The sequence below is a fragment of the Gavia stellata genome, chromosome 11, assembly GCF_030936135.1.
Source record: "Gavia stellata isolate bGavSte3 chromosome 11, bGavSte3.hap2, whole genome shotgun sequence".
NCBI lineage: Eukaryota > Metazoa > Chordata > Aves > Gaviiformes > Gaviidae > Gavia > Gavia stellata.
In genome coordinates this window covers 18,009,530-18,025,158 of record NC_082604.1, presented here as the reverse complement: position 1 = coordinate 18,025,158, position 15,629 = coordinate 18,009,530, and the positions used below count along the sequence as shown (strand labels likewise).

At 44.2% G+C, this 15,629-nt stretch overlaps 1 protein-coding gene across 1 annotated transcript in view; it reads left to right on the top strand.

Annotated features, from left to right (window-relative positions):
- The window catches only part of LPP (LIM domain containing preferred translocation partner in lipoma), a 232,467-nt gene that overhangs the window by 13,725 nt on the left and 203,113 nt on the right, over positions 1-15,629 (top strand). The window contains exon 2 of the mRNA XM_059822779.1: positions 12,058-12,259. Coding sequence (XP_059678762.1) covers positions 12,067-12,259 — 193 coding nt within the window. The 5' untranslated portion in view covers positions 12,058-12,066. The remainder of the gene's footprint in view (positions 1-12,057; positions 12,260-15,629) is intronic.

Genomic DNA, 15,629 nt, shown 5'->3' with positions numbered 1-15,629 from the left:
GTTTCAAAGAAGAATTGAAAATCAAATCTCAGGCACTTGTCTTCAGTCACAAGTTTCTATTCAGAGCAGAACTAATGCCCTATGGTTACTAAAACAGAGCTTTATCTTGATGTGCTCCAGAGTGTCATGGCACGCTTGCCTTTGCTCTTAATATTCCTCTTCACCCATTTCCCCATGTTTCCAGAACACCCCTCTTTGAACAGCCATCTTCTCTATGAGCTCTATATTGTGTTTATTGCAAATGGCATAGGGGTAGCTAACATCACATTACCCTTACCCACTTACCCTCGTGGCCATGGACATTCTGGAGCTCCTCCAGCTTTGGCACCATCTCAAAATACACCTTTTATTCTTCCTTATTCCTTGACAAAAGGACCTGGAGTAGGTAGAGAACACCAGGTCAAATATGAGTCCAATGCGTGCTATTATTGCCAATAAAGCAAATTTCATATGGGGTTGCTTCAAGAGAAACCCGGACAGTAGACTGAGAGGAGTTATTGTTCACCTTTACTTCCTGCCGGCAAGGTTGTTAACCAATCTTGAGTCCTCCAGTGGAAGTGGATGTTAAAGAGCTGGAGAGGGTCCAGAGGAGGGTTACTGTGGCAGTCAAGGACCTAAAGCACATCGCCTACAAGAAGAAACTGAGGGAGCTTTGCCTTCTCTCTCTGGTGGAGAGGAGGTAAGGGAGTGATCCAACAGCAGCCTGTGACTACTGCCAGGGGCATTACGAAGATGCCAGAGCCAAATGCTTCTGTCCAGATGGCAAAATAAAATGCCATGGACATGCCTAGTGGATTGGGAGATTCATCTGGAGAGTTGGAAAAACATTTTCATCGGGAAAATAACCCAACTCTTGAACAAGTCACCAGATAGCAAGGGATTCTCCATTTTGGAGGTTTTTAAGGACAAAGCCACAGCAAGTCTTAACTAGTGTTGGTGATAGTCCAGTCTCCTGCTAAAAGCAGGACTCAGTAACTTGCAGAGATCCTCTTTCTTTCCTGACAGTACTGCAGGCTTTCAGCTTCTTAAAGAAGGAAGCACTTAAGTCTTTATTTTTGCTTTGTGTTGCAAAAGGGAGAAAAGAATACATTGGGGTCCTCATGTCTTGATGATGTCAAATCATCTGATGTTGTGAAACTCAGAGAAATGTAGTCTTTTTTCTGACCATTTATACAAAGGGGTCTGTGTACTTCCTTTCCTACAGTTTTCATGCACTCAGATACCTTGCTTCCATTAACAATCTCCACACAGCATCAGTTCCCAGCCATCTGGCAGCAATCACTCTTCTTCCATAGGAAAAAAGCCATTTCCCTTGATTATTTGCAAGGTGAGCTGCCAAAAATGAGGCACAGGTTGGTGCAGTGCTCAGGAAGGAGGAGAAATCATCCAGGGATTTGTCATACTTGAGGCTGTGACTTCCAGGATGGCTTGGGATCAGACGGAGGAAAAGTTAAGTGGATCAGGTTGGGAGGAAAAGAATCAGGGATTAAAGATTTTCATCCTGGACACAGTTTCTGCCCACTGATTGATTTAATTGCTTGCTTTTTAGTCATTACAGTTTCAAAGTCTGGTTCATACTGCCAGCTCCTTGAGGTGTCACAAGAAGGTTATAGTGGCATTGGCCCTGCGCTCGCAACCTTCTTGAGTGGGGCCCGTGCTGTGCCCGTATCCTGGGCTGCAGCTCCATTTCCATTCACAGAAATTCTCTCAATGGCTTGGGGTTCAGACTGCCAGTTGCAGATCTGTTTTCTTCCAGGAACGGTGGCAGCTGACGCTTCCTGCAACCACAGCTATTTTAGAACAGAAGTGGAGTGCAGGGAACCCATCAAAAATAAAAAAACCCCACCTACACCCATGGTAGCCTTGCTGGATAGGACCTCATGCTCTGCACTGCTTCCTTGTTCACTCTGTATCAGTTTCCCAGGCTCTACTGAGCTCAGATCCCTGCTGTTTCTCCCCAGGCTGAGACATACACACAGCGCTCTGCAAAGCTAATACAATTATCTATGTGTCAATATGCTGCCACGGTCCCATTTGGTCCCACTGGGGTCTTTGTTGATATCTCACTGCTGAGCTGAATGTTAGTTCTGCACGGTTCCTTCTTGTTTACAGCCAGCATCAGCATCCAAACAGCCTGGGATTGCTCTAACAGTTTTAACCTTGCCATCCCTTGTTGTCCTGATTTCTTTTCTCTTACGTGGGACCATCTTGATAGGCCTGATTCCAGTACGTCTCCACTCTTCGACAAGTCTAGTCCCTTAACCATTTTATTTGATGGATAAGCTCTCTGTTGCTTGGCAGTGTCTTGCTGAAGTAGGAAGCCAAGTACTGAGCTGCGCTGATAGGCAAGACAATGAATATGGGCACAGAAGGAATGAAGGCAGCTTTTTTTGGCAAAGGGATCTTGAAAATAAATCGTGTTCAGGAAAACAGTATTTGTGTAAGGGAGCTCATGGTCTGAGGCTCCCAGAGTAACCTTTCTGCATTATTCCACCTGTTCTTTTGCTGTCCTTATTAATATATTTCCTCTCTCATTTTATACACAAAATTCCGGAACATCCATCTTGAACTTTTCTTTTGTGGTGCAGCAACACCCTCACAAACTTGTAGGTCATGTTATTAGGAAGAGAAGCTTTAAGAATTGGAAGAAATTTGTCTGGCTCAGAGCTACCTCCTGGCTCAGCTCTTACGGCTCAACCACAAACTTTGCTGTATTTGAGCAAGCATTTTGGGCAGGACACCAGGTCTACCTCCTCCATTGCAATTGCTCAGAGGTTTGTTGTGACCACAAGTGGCTGAGGCCTTGGATTAGCGTTTTATCCAGTATGATTATGTTTGGAGTTGCTGAGTATTGTCTCATACCACAGAAGTTAAGAATCAGCCTGCTCTCTGGCGAAATTGTAATGCTGTCATTACAGTTGTATTAGATTAGATAAATCTATCTATCTCCAGGGAGCCAGTACTATCTCTTTGTTTCAATGCACGTGGGCCAGTCAAGTTCAATTTATTGGGATTTTAAAGCCTAGTTTGTCATCCAACACCAGGATGTGACATGGCTGTAAAAGGAAGATCTCGTTCATCAGCTTTTATGTGCATGTTTTGCAGCAGCAGTCAAATTCAAATAGCATGCATCTAATTCCAAAACTACTAATGCAATTATATTGGGAAAGAAAAGGAGTTTTATGTTTAGTTTGCCCTTCTACCTTTTCCACTATTGAAGCTGATACGAGAGAAATGAGCTGAGAAAGAAACTTACCCTTAAGTTTTTGGTTGATACCAAAATTGTCCCAGAACCAGCATTTCGGTATACGAATGAATGTCATATTGGGTTGGTATCTGATGAACTATATTCATGGTGATGTTAACCCGTGGTAAGTATCTTTCTAACATGTAGAATGTTCTTTATTATCATGTCTTTACTATCTCCACTATAGACTTGCTGTTTTCCTGTATGTCTGAATAATACTGTAGAAGTTGTAGTGACTTAGTACATAAACCAAAAGTCAGATCCCAAACTGGTGTGGATCTGCTGGCAAAAAAAGAAGTGTGGATGCAGCTATGCTAGGGGAAAAAAGTTTATTATTATTGATTACTGATTATTTAGTAAAAAGAATGGGCACATGCTGCGCTCATTTGCGAGCCATTGCAACTACAGAATAAGGAATATAATGTTGCATTGCCAGTAGGTGATATTGCTGGCATATCTGAAGTGGGATACAGCTCTATTGCTGCAAACCCTTTTGAGTGAAGATAAAGTCACAGCTGGAAGTCTGGGGTTTTAGAGTCATAGAATAACTGATTTTGGAAGGGATCTTTAGAGGTCATCTGGGCCAACCCCTTGCTCAAAGCAGGGTGAACTTCAAATTTAAATCAGGTCTTCTGGAGGATCCCATGGAAATTTGATTGAAGCTGTTAAAGGCAGAGAGAGATGATTCTAGATTATATGCTTCAAGGAATAATGCAGGAGAGGCAGTGCTCTGACTAGGTTTCTTTCTCTTTTAGTTCCTGTGACTATGTTAGTGATGTCCCACAGCAGGAAATTGGTGAATGCTTTCAGACCTGTTTAACTGAAGAAATGACTTTGATATTTTTTTTTTTTAAATTCAGTTATTTATTTATTTTGAGGGGATTGAGCTGAAGATACAAAACCCTGCCTTATCCAGGCAATTGGAGGAAACTCTGGGTCTGAGGGGAGAGGAAGATTTAAAGTTGCTCTAGCTGATACCTGCTATGAAAGACTGTGAAAGAAATGTCCAGAAACAGTGTAAAATGGGTGCAAGCAAAGGAACCTGATTTTAGGGAGAGATGTGCCACAAGGACTTGGAGTCCATGTGCATCAAGTTTGCATATGGTCAAGAAGGCAGTCACTGGAGGGTGACAGCATGTTCCATTCTTCTTCATCATGTCTCTGAGTCGCTTGGTGGTTCAGTTGACTCCTGTTAGCTCTCCACTGCTAAGCAGCCAACAGGGTCATGTAGACTCCACACAGAGCATTCCCAGTGCTCAGAGTTGTTCTTGCAGCTTTGCAGTTCTCCTGGTTGCTGACGTGATGTTTGAAGAGCATGAAGGGCAAGAGTCAATTTGCTGCTGGGAGGGTCTGAGGGAGGAGTTTCTTTGGACTGGTTAATATTACAGGACTTAAATTTGGTGAGATGTTGTGCAGATCGGCAATGATTAAGGGAGTTCAAAAGGAATCACAATTTCCTCAAATCACATAATTTGCCATATGGTGTAAAATTGATGAGGATAAGTAGTACCATATGGGAAAGACATCCCAGGAGAGCTTGGGCTGACTTTGTAAGTACCTGTGGCACTTCCTATGTTTGGTTAAAGACCTCTAATGAGACCAGAATTTTGACATTATATCCTCTTTTGGAGGCCACAAGAAGCAGGAAAGTTTCATGGCTAGAGACCATCGGCCATAAATGGAGAAATTAATTCATTTAACATTCAAAGGGGAACGGTGCCAAGAGAAACAAGCAGCTTTGGGAGTTTGTAAAGAGCAAATCTCTCTGGTCAGCCTCAATTACTGCTTTTTGGCTAATTAGTGGAGTGGAGGTGATGAGGACAAAGCAAAGAACTGTATTTTTAGCAGGGCATTTTGGTTTGTGCTTTTGGGCATTTCAGACAAAAAAAAAGAAGACAATTGAGCTTAGAGTAGAAACATCCAGTCTCATGGGTTGCACCTCTAACTGAAAGGGGCAATGTGTGGCATGATTTTGTATCATGAAGGGTGTCCACTTGGTTCAGTGCTAGAGCTGATCTTTAAAATTTGGAAGGTGAAGTGAAGTAAAAAGTTGAGTTCTTTTACATGGATGGAAGAGAAGAGAGAGTGGGGAGAATGCAGTCTGCCTTTCTACACATGGCTCTTGTAAGCCCTTGGAGACAAACTTGGGTTATCCAGGGAAGGGGATGTCTTGATCGTGTTCCTGAATAGTATCAGAGAGAAGCTGCAATAGGGCTTCCAGTTGCATCTCCTGTCAGCAAACAAGGTCCTGGCTCCCTGTATCTGGTCAATCCCTTGGCCTTAGGAGTGATGGTTAACTGTGCATGGGTGATACTAAGAACATTATGGACCTACATCAAGCCAGTGGATTTAGGAAGAAGAGGGATGGATGACAGAGCAGGCTCTCTGGAAGCACAGACGGTTGTTGCTCATTTTTTGTTAAACACTGTTGCTACCCACTCTGAAGCATTAGCTTAATTAACTCAGGGACAAACTCTTCTCTCTTGGCAAAGTCCATCAACATCCGAGGAGTATTTGGTCCATGTTATACATATGAAAATGAAATGAAGATTTATTTGGGTACAGTCTAATCACAGAAAAGCCAGCTTGTCTCAGAGATGAATGTATTAACAATTTAGAGAGTAGACAAATTGGTACTCTACCCTTCCATTGCTTATCTGATATGAGGCTAAATTGACTTGGAACTGTCTTTGTTTTACCTTTGCTTCTCAAAGGTGAATGACATCCTGTAATTAAAAGCAAAAACAAGTACTTATGCCCACACATGAAAAAAAAAAAAAAAAGAAAAAAGGAACAAAAAAAATTTGTCAGGCTTTTATTACTACCTGGTGTTATCTTCTATTGATATTCCTGGTCTGACTTTTTTAGATAATGCAGTCTCATCTTGGGATTCATAGATTCTGGTTCCTCTGCTGTGGTGTATTCTTTCATGTTTAGAATTTTCTGAACCTAGGGCATTAGGATCATTCTAATGATAGAACCAGAGCACACTGTTTTCCTTATTTATGCAGCGTGATTTCACTCTTTGCTCTTAATGTTATTTATCATGGTTAGTCCAGTCTTATCCTCTGCCTCCAAAAGTAGGTGATGACTAATGCTTCCAAGGAAGGAAGGATAACAGAACCGTGGGCAGCCGCAGCTGATTTCAGTCTGGTTTTTGTCTTTGATATTATTCATCACTTTACCCCTTCCATTTTAAGTTAACATTCTTGAAAAAATGGTCTTATGCTAGCATCCACCACTTCATAAAAGGTTGCTGAAAAATTGAAAAGAGTTCAGAGTAAATATACATGAATGAATCAAGTCTGCTCTTTACAGTGAGTTTAATTGATACTTAATTTAAACGTTTTGATTTGATTTAACCAATGACCTGGCTTTGTTCTGAAAGAATCTGTGTAAGGAAGAGAGGCAGGTCTGTAATGCAGATGATAGGAGTGTTAGAAAACCCAGTGGCTGGAAGCGGATCTAGAAAAATTTAAAGCCAGACATAAAGGAGAAGCTGTAATTATGGTACTTAATTGCTTGCCCAAACAATTTACCTAAAGCTGTGGTGGATTCTCCAATACTTGAATTCAGTTAGTTGAGGTTATGTGTACTTTCTAACAAATATTCTTTAGCTCAACAAAAGCTTCATGGAGAAATAGTTGGGTGGAGTTCAGTGCCTTGCACAGTGCAGAAGGGTTAGACAAGACGGTCAACAGGACTTTTAAAGCGGTGACGTAAGGAAGATTTAGGAGATTTTTGTCTGGGGTGGGGCAGTGAATTTGGGAAAGGGGTATTGCCAGAGTGGTCAGTGAGTAAGGAGTCATGGGAAAAGCTTGTGGCAGCTAGATCAGGAACAGAGCTGTTGAGTTACTGCTGACCAAGGAGGATGGCTGTGAGAGTGGCAGGCAGAAATGCAGAAAGCTTCAGCTGAGAGAGAGGGAGGTGTGGCACTGATGGGGAAAGCAAGAGGTTGCTGTCTCTGCGGGAAGGTTCCCAGGGGCATGGGCTCTGATGACAAAGGTCCTTCCAGCCTGGCTGTGTTAAATGTCGGGTGGCTAGATTTATTCAGGTTTGCTAGGAAGGGGCGTGTTTAAGGGAAATCATGCCTGAGGAATGATTTGCGTGGAGCAGAAATGTTGGGGCAGCTGTAGATTTAACATGCAGTTTAACTTTTCAGTGAGAGTTCTGTGGTCCAGCCATTGACTTGAGCAGCAGATGGATCAGGTCCTTAATGCATTGCATTTGGCATACAAGAAGCAGCAATAGCTGGCTTGTCCAGTGACAGGCTGGTGGGATTTGCTATTCTTCAGTGGCAGGGGATTGTTTTTGGAGAACCAGAGCGGGTTTGTTTTTTTCACTCTATCTGCTATTACCCTTGAAGGACGAGCTTGCTGTATTCACACTCAGAAATGTGTGACACAGCTATTGTAACAGCTCCATCCCTGACGGCCAAGGTGAGCCACTTTACCACATTATCCCCTACAAGTATGCATGCTTCCAGGATCTTTTTCCTGGTCCTGCTTCTTGGGTTCCCCCCACCCATCCATCTTGATTCTCCCTTCATTGTGTTTTTCCTTGTTTCTTGTTTCTCTCAAGCCTGCAATATCCAATGCAGCTTGTTCTTTATATTCTCTGAGTTTCTCAGTGACTTTAGCCTTCTTGCAGCCACTGACTTCCGCAATCCCCCACATCCCACATCTAGCTAGAAACTTCTGAAAACAATACTTTTTATTGTAGAACTGGCAGAAATAGCTTCTTTCAGAAGAAAACACCTCTGAGACAAAAAAACCTGTATTTACTGGCTAGGCAGAAAAGCACTGCCTTTACCTATTGGAGGTTTTTATCCAAGTGCAGGAACCATGGCACCACAGAGGCAGTGGCGTGTGTAAGAGTAACTGTTACTTGTCCACATCACAAAATGTTCATCTGTTTTGCTCCAAAGAAGCTTCTGATTGAAAACCAGGCAATATTGCAGGGAATGGTGAGGGAGCACTGATGGCTTTGTCTGAATTAGCCAGGGTGCTCCACCATGGAGAAGTCTACAGAGAGGTGGGGGGCTTTGCCTATCTGCAAGCCACTTTCCCTTATATTTTGCCTTACTGTTGGCCTTTTACCAGATGAAAAAATGGGGGCAAAATAGTGACAAACCCAGAAGTATAGCTTCAGTTGTTAAAAAGAAATTAATTCATTTCCCTTTTTTATGATCTCACAAAGTAGCTAGGCTAAATTTAATTGAGGCTAGGGAGCTGGGGCTGGAACAGACGAGGAAAAGGGAACTTGATGAAAACATCGTCAAGGCACAGATAGCAAAAATGAATGGCAGCAAATGCATTTTTTGCATAATAGAAAATGAGAGGGGGAGAAAAAGGAAGAGAAAGGGCTAATGGGGAAACAATTAGAAAATACCACCACCGCCAAAACAAATGCGTTAGAGGGTAGCAGAGATGGAGCTGCATGCCAGCTTACGGTAACTGAGTTACAGCAGTGTGATCTTCACGCTCCTGAACTGTCCACAAGAGCACTGTGCTTTTTAAGCTCATACATTGAGACTCACATTATCTTCAGGTGTCCCCAGCACTGTGCAACCTGGCTACTGAAGCAGGTGTTCTTTGTTTGTGCATCACTCAACCCATCCCTGCCATGAACCTGGCAGACCATGAGAGCTCAGTGGGACCAAGGTGTATTGCCTGGGAGGTGGTTAAGGAACAACTAGGGAGCTGCCAGGACAGGAATGACGATAATCTGGTCAGTACTGGGATTTTTTTTTGCTTTGAATCAGTATGGAGGTAGTGTCCAGGGTCGGAGGGTGCTTCACACAGCAGGACATATGAGAGGACACTCCTCCATATGAGATGTCAAACCAGGGGCTGAAAACCTGTCATAATAAAACTCCAGGATGCTTTTAGCAATGGGTAAGGTATAGCCATCTGTGGATGTAATAACTTTGCAGAGTTGTCCTGTTCAGCTCTTAAGGCTGAGTGCCCTCATTACTTTCTGCTCTTAAAACCTAGATAGTTGCCTGAGTTTTATTGCTGCATTTTACATTTTTGAAGGATGTGGGAGGAGGAGGCAGCAGTGTAGGTGAATCTTACTGCTCAAGTGGCAGTTGTTTTCTAGGTCTATCAGGACTGGTGTTGGTAACGGGAAGTACCAGGCGATGGGAGCACGGTTCGCGTGCCCTCCGCCCCCACTCGTTGTGGCTGGTTTCCTCTCCGGCCCCGTGGGGGGGACCTGCCTTTCACTTCTTGCTTTCAGAATGATGCTCTGCACTGTTAATGTAAGGTTGGAAGGCAGGCATATGTGGGAGGGAAAGTCACGTCCTTGGAGCTCAGCCTTGGATGCTTGTCCATCTCCAGGGTGCTCCTGCCACGATCCTGTCTGCCTCATTTCTAGCCAGTCCCTCCATGCTGGCCCTGGTGGTGTCCTTTCACTGGTATCAGATGTCTAGCACAAGAGGCTCATCCTCTGGTGCTAGGGATTGTGAAACTGCTGCATGCACGCCGAGCAGTCAGACTGCATGGTGGGGAAGAGCCACAAGTGTTGGGGCTGATGTTTGGCACTTGCTAGTGTCTCTCCCACACAAGGAGCGATGGAGGTGGAAGATGACCACAAATTGTCTATCTCCTAGCGTTGGGTCAGACATCGGGACTTTAAGTAGAAATGTCTCCTCAAGTAGGCAACCTCTTACCTGGAGTAAACTTACTGGGCTGAAATAAGCACACATACATATACATCAGTTTTAACAATCATTGCTGTTAGCTGGAGGTACTGTCCCCACGCTAACATGTGGAGACCTTGCTCCTTTCCCCCAGACTGACTCAACATTGCTAACAGCAAATTGCTAGGACAAAGTTATCCATGCAGGAACCCACAGGATTACTTTCTCTAGTTTATACCCAAGAGTCTTCATTTGCTTCTTTGATAAAGGACTCAACTGAATTTGCTCCACCATGAAGCTTGTAGGATGCAGATGCTTTGCCAGCCAGGATGAGTTGGCAAAATAGCTCTGCTCCTAAGTCCCAACAGCTTAGTCTTGATGTTTCTAGTGATGTGTGAGCCCAAATTAGGAGAAAGGGGAAATGAAGTGTGATTTCTGCTTTGTTTTCTCTAGGTAGACTTAAATATGCTATCAGATACGCCTTCTTCCTGCCTAAATGTTCCATATAATCCTGGGGGCTGGTTGAAGAACTCGGTGTTTTTTGTTTCTCTGAGAAGCATGTGTGCATGGAAGTCATAGCTGTGAGGTACCAAGAATATGCCCAGGCAGGCTGGGATGGACCTGTGGCTGCATTCCTGCATGGTATCATTGAGCTGTATGTGGCTGCACTTCCTAGCTTTGGAAATAACCTCCTTGTGAGCTGTTCAAATAGATGGCTGCATGCATGACCACAGAGCTGTGTCAGAATAGAGAGCTGTAACACTGTGGACATTGGTAATGATTCCACTCCAAGGGGCCCTACACCTGCCAGAGGCCACCTTTCGTCTGTCCCCTTTCCTCTTCCCACCCTGAGCTCAGAAGACTGTCCACACTAGCTAACACAGCCCTTTGCTGCCATGCTTAGCAGAGCTACAACTCTCTCTTGCATCTCAGCCCCAGCAGATTGCACTTGTTGCTGCAGTTAGAGACCACCTCTTTGCAAATCCAGCAGTGCCTCTGCTTTGTTCTGTTGTTCCCAGATGAAAGTGCTTTTCTGCAATGACAGTCTGCCAATGTCTCCCGTGGCCTGGTGCTATCTCTTGCACTGATCCTTTTCTAGGATTAAACCAAATCTTTCCTGATTGGGTTACAGCTGCTTGCTGGTTTCGGTGGCCTTGAGGAGTCCTGACACTAAAGCACAGTGTGGGCAGAAGTGACAGGGCGCTCAAGAGCTCCAAAATTAGCATTAGCTTTTGTCTGTGTGGGATCTTCATTTCCTCATCACATCTCAAATCCAGCTCTGTAGGACCATCTGATGGTACTGTAGGACCGTTGCTGCTACCCAGTGAGCGTGGTTTGTGTTCGGTGAATAGCACTTGTTCATTGCAATGAACAGATTTTTTATGGGCAACATTTTCAGCAGCATCTAAGTCCAGTTCTCAAAAGTGATGTAGGCTTTTAAGAGGCCAAAGCCAAGATTATCATAAATAAGTAATGATTTGGGCTGCTTCTGTTTTCTGTTACACAATTCGAGATGTCTAAAAGGAGCCTGGTTGTCAGCGGTTGTGGGGTTCTGGCATTTTTTCAAAATTGACATGCTTTTAAAATATCTTAAGACGGGCATTCAGAAATGGAGGCGTCAAGAATGATTAGCTGCTTTTGAAATCCTTTTTCTTAAAAGTTTGAATGAAAGTCACGGGGATGTGGGGTCCTAAATGACATGTGAAAAAGTGCTAAAGGTGCATTTTTGGAAGTGTGTCTGCCTGTCTGTGACTACACTTGTCCCCAGAGCACCCGCGCTGTTGTACATTAATGTACTCACAAAAGCCTAACAGGGAAAGGCAAATATATCAATACTATGCTGAATGGATGGTGGGATTGATGGGTTTCTCCAGGGTATCAGCCTGCCTGCGCCTTGGTTTGAAGTAGAAAAATAGCAATGCTTTTTGCCATCACCACCAATGAGCTGACCAGTAATTCTGACCTACTGGGGAAAGAAAGATAAGTTTGTATCATAAGTCCTATACATTAGTACCAATATGTTTAAAGATAAGCATGCACAAGTTAAACATGTTAAATCAAACCAACAAAACCCTTTTATAAACCAGCAAAGCAGTAAGTTTGCAACTGTTATTTCCCCAGCCTAAATTCCTAACGGACGTGTGATTCTCTTTGCCTCTCCTTTCAGATCTGAACCATGTCCCACCCGTCCTGGCTGCCACCCAAGAGTACCAACGAGCCTGTTGGTCACGTTACTGCAAGGATGGAGACCACACACACCTTTGGGACTCCCAGCATTTCAGTGTCCACCCAGCAGACACCAAAGAAGTTTGCGCCTGTTGTTGCCCCCAAGCCAAAGTACAACCCATACAAGCAACCAGGAGGTGATGGTAAGTATTTTTTTAGGAAGGAGCCACAACTGTCTAATTCAGAGGAACTGACTGCTAACACAGGCTGTTCTTGACTTGCTCTTTGTTAATGAGTTTGTGGGAGCCTTCCTGTTTCAGGTCATTCAAATCAAGAAGAATGTGAAGCTATCTCTTACCTTTTCTCTGGCTAGCTACCCTCCTGAGAGGTGCAGGGCTGGGGGAGGACATGGGGACAGATCTTTCTTGTTCTTAATTGGAAGCAGATGTCCTATGTCCAAGACTGGTACTTTTCAAGGGGTTTTTGCTTGTTTGGTCTCTGCTGGTGTGTGTTGATCCAAGGAACTGGGGCTTGAACAACCCTTTTCAGTATTGGTTCTTTCATCTCAGCACAATGGGAATCCTTTACAAACATGGGACTGAGCTGTGGGAGCATGGGTATAATTGGGGTGATAGGGCATAAGTTTGGCAGAAGGAGTCCTTCCTCTCCCGCCTGCTGATTTGATTCAGTTTTACATTTATTCTTTTCCCTCTACTATGGAATGCTCTTGTTTATGAAATATTTTAATGATATAATTTTGAGGATATTTACATGACCATTGCAATAGCCTTTGGAGCTGTTATGCCAGTAAAACAAATGCCTGCCAATCACTATGTGTCTGCTTTCCTCTGCCTCCTGCTATAAAGTCCTCCTGTCTTCACATAGTTGAGCAGTGAGCGTGAGAGTTGGGTTTCTGGCCTGTAGACACATGGAGGGAGGGAGTTCCCGGCAGCAGGACCACACAGCTGGGAGCACCTCTGGGGTTTGCAACGGGAAGCTTGCCAGTTGGAGCACCCGGGATGCCCCTAGCTGACAGTGGAGAGTGTGTGATGGTGCCGTACTGCAGCAGAAACAAGGTGGAAGCCAAGGATTTCAGGAGAGGGTGGTAGCTGTCTTGGCAGAGTAGTGACTTTTCTATTCCCGGTGATTTACTGTGGTTAGAAATGGGTGGAAAACTCTTCCTCCTCTCCATCCTCTTCCCAAAGAAAGACTCAGTTGTATTAAAGAAAATTGCCAAACCAACTTCTGATTTTTGGTTTTGGATGCTCTACTTTGTTCCATCACCACTTTTCCTTCTTTTGTGTTGAGCGCAAGAAGAAAAATGTCATCTGTATCTTTTTTTCCTTTTTCTGCACTATCTTTTGAAAGCATATGAATTTTCAGGAAGACTACAGAAAAATGGAAAGGAGAAAGAAAAAACAAAGCAGCATGTTAAATCTCGCACTTGAGCGATTTTCTAAAGTTAAGGACATTTTGTAGGAAAGTTGGAAAAGTCTGACAAGTGTTTAGTTTTTTTTCCCTCTGCTGCTCTAACTTCGGAGAATTCAGAGCGAAAAAAGAAAATGTGTTGGAGGGGAAAAGCGAAGTCATGCACCTGTTCTGTTGCCTTCAGTAACAAAACATTAGGGAGTAAGAGGAAGAGAAAGACATTTGGAATTAAAAAAGTAAAAAAAAATCCATTTCTGAAGTGCAATGAAAATGTCACCTTCAAGTCAAATGGAAATTCTTATTTTTCTAATTCTCTTAAATTTTAAAATAATAATGAAAAATCACACTTTTTTGTAGGAAAACTGTTGTTGATCAGTCACTATTTTTTTGTGAAAAATATCGGTATGCCTTAATTGTCGGTGCTTTAGTGATTGTAGATCTGATTATATGTGACTCAGGAACATTATCACCTCCTAAAAAAATTCTGCATTTCTTGGCATTTGGGGAAGGAAGCTTTCCCGAAGAGCAGAGCAGACTCTGCAGGCTGAGAAGGGGAGATGAGGCACGCAAACATTTCTCGTGCAACACTGACTACCCAGTCCCACAAGCAGCTGAGCATCGCCAGGTCTGTTAGAAACCAGGAGACATCAGGAGGTCACAGGAGGCCTTTTTCAGTGCCAGTCCCTTGCCTTGTCTGATGCTGGGCTTTTGGAGATCCCTTCGTCATCTGACAGTCCTGGAAGAGCTAAGGGTTGGCCAAGACCTGGTCAGGGACCGGCTTAGTGATATGACAGCGTGCCTGCAGCTTAAGCTAATCCACTTCAGAAGGTGACACGCTGCTGGTTGGTTTCAGCAGCCAGTGCAAAGCCGTTAGTCCAGCCATATATAATGCTGAGAACATGAGACTTCTGGGATCTGGCAGGTGAGGGGGGACAGCAAGAAAATATTTATCCCAACATGCTTCATTCACTTTCTGTGGCTTCCTAATTGTTTTTTCAATGACCTCCGTTGTTTTGCTGCAACAATTCAGCCTGGGAGATGGCTCCATGCCCCACTGGTTTCCTGTGTAAAGGTGCACCATGAGTTGTTTTGCCTAAATTTGTTCTCCGTTGATGACAGGACTTTCCCATCTGGTTAGCTGTGAGTCTGTAGGTGGAAAAGCTGCAGCATCCCCTTGTACCCCAGTGTGTTTTCATCCCTCCTGCCCCTCCGGAGGTGCTCGGCTGGAGGCACACGGGCTTTCCGCCCAGCGCGCGGGTAGCATCCATCACCTTCTGCCAGAGATGAGTGTGAGCAGTGGCGCTGCTCCAGGGAAGGGCTGTCCCAGGGCTGGATGGGGCAGGTGGCAGCCATGCACATCACAGCCTGGCACGGCCTTGCCTGCCCCAGCCGTGTTGCCAAAGTTCGTTCCCTGCTACCAGAGGCTGCAGGGATGGTATTAAGAATCTCTCTGGGAGAGCGGCAAATTCTGGTCCCGGTAATTTCTTCAGCTTGTTGCTTTTAACATTCAGAAGAATGCATTCTCTGGCCTTGAGTTTCTTCAGTATTATTTTGTAGGTATGTCGCTTGCACGTAGCAGGTCTGCCTGGCTGATAGCATTTGTGGTTTTATTTCTTCAGCGAGTTGAAAGTGCAGGGGAGAGACACTGGAGTGACAGGCTGTGGAGCAGGCGCTGTGTGCACGGCAGGGTAATGGCTGTACCTCACCTCTCCCTCCCACCAAGGCATTTCCTTGGTCTCACCTTGACTTCGATTTAATTCATTTTTTCCCCTGATACCTACACCAGCCAGATTAAAAGCTACTCAACAGTACTTCAAAACAAGTTAGAAATGGTTAAATGACTGAAAAAAAGTTAAATCACAACAGCTAGCGGTTTATAAACCAGCAGCATTTTAGTGTGACTGGAAACACTCAAGGCATGCGTGGTTTAGACCAGCTAAGTGAGTGATTTTCCCAGCGCTGCCAGCTCCCCTCCTCTCTATGCGCCACACTGACTTGCTGCGACTTGTTTCAAACTAGATTTGTCAACTCATCAAAGCAGAGACCGTGTCGTCTTGTCGCAGGGATCCGTGTGGGGGCCCCCGGGTATGACTACAGTATTAGTAATAATAATGATAGTAATAATAATCAATAAGACCGCGGCTC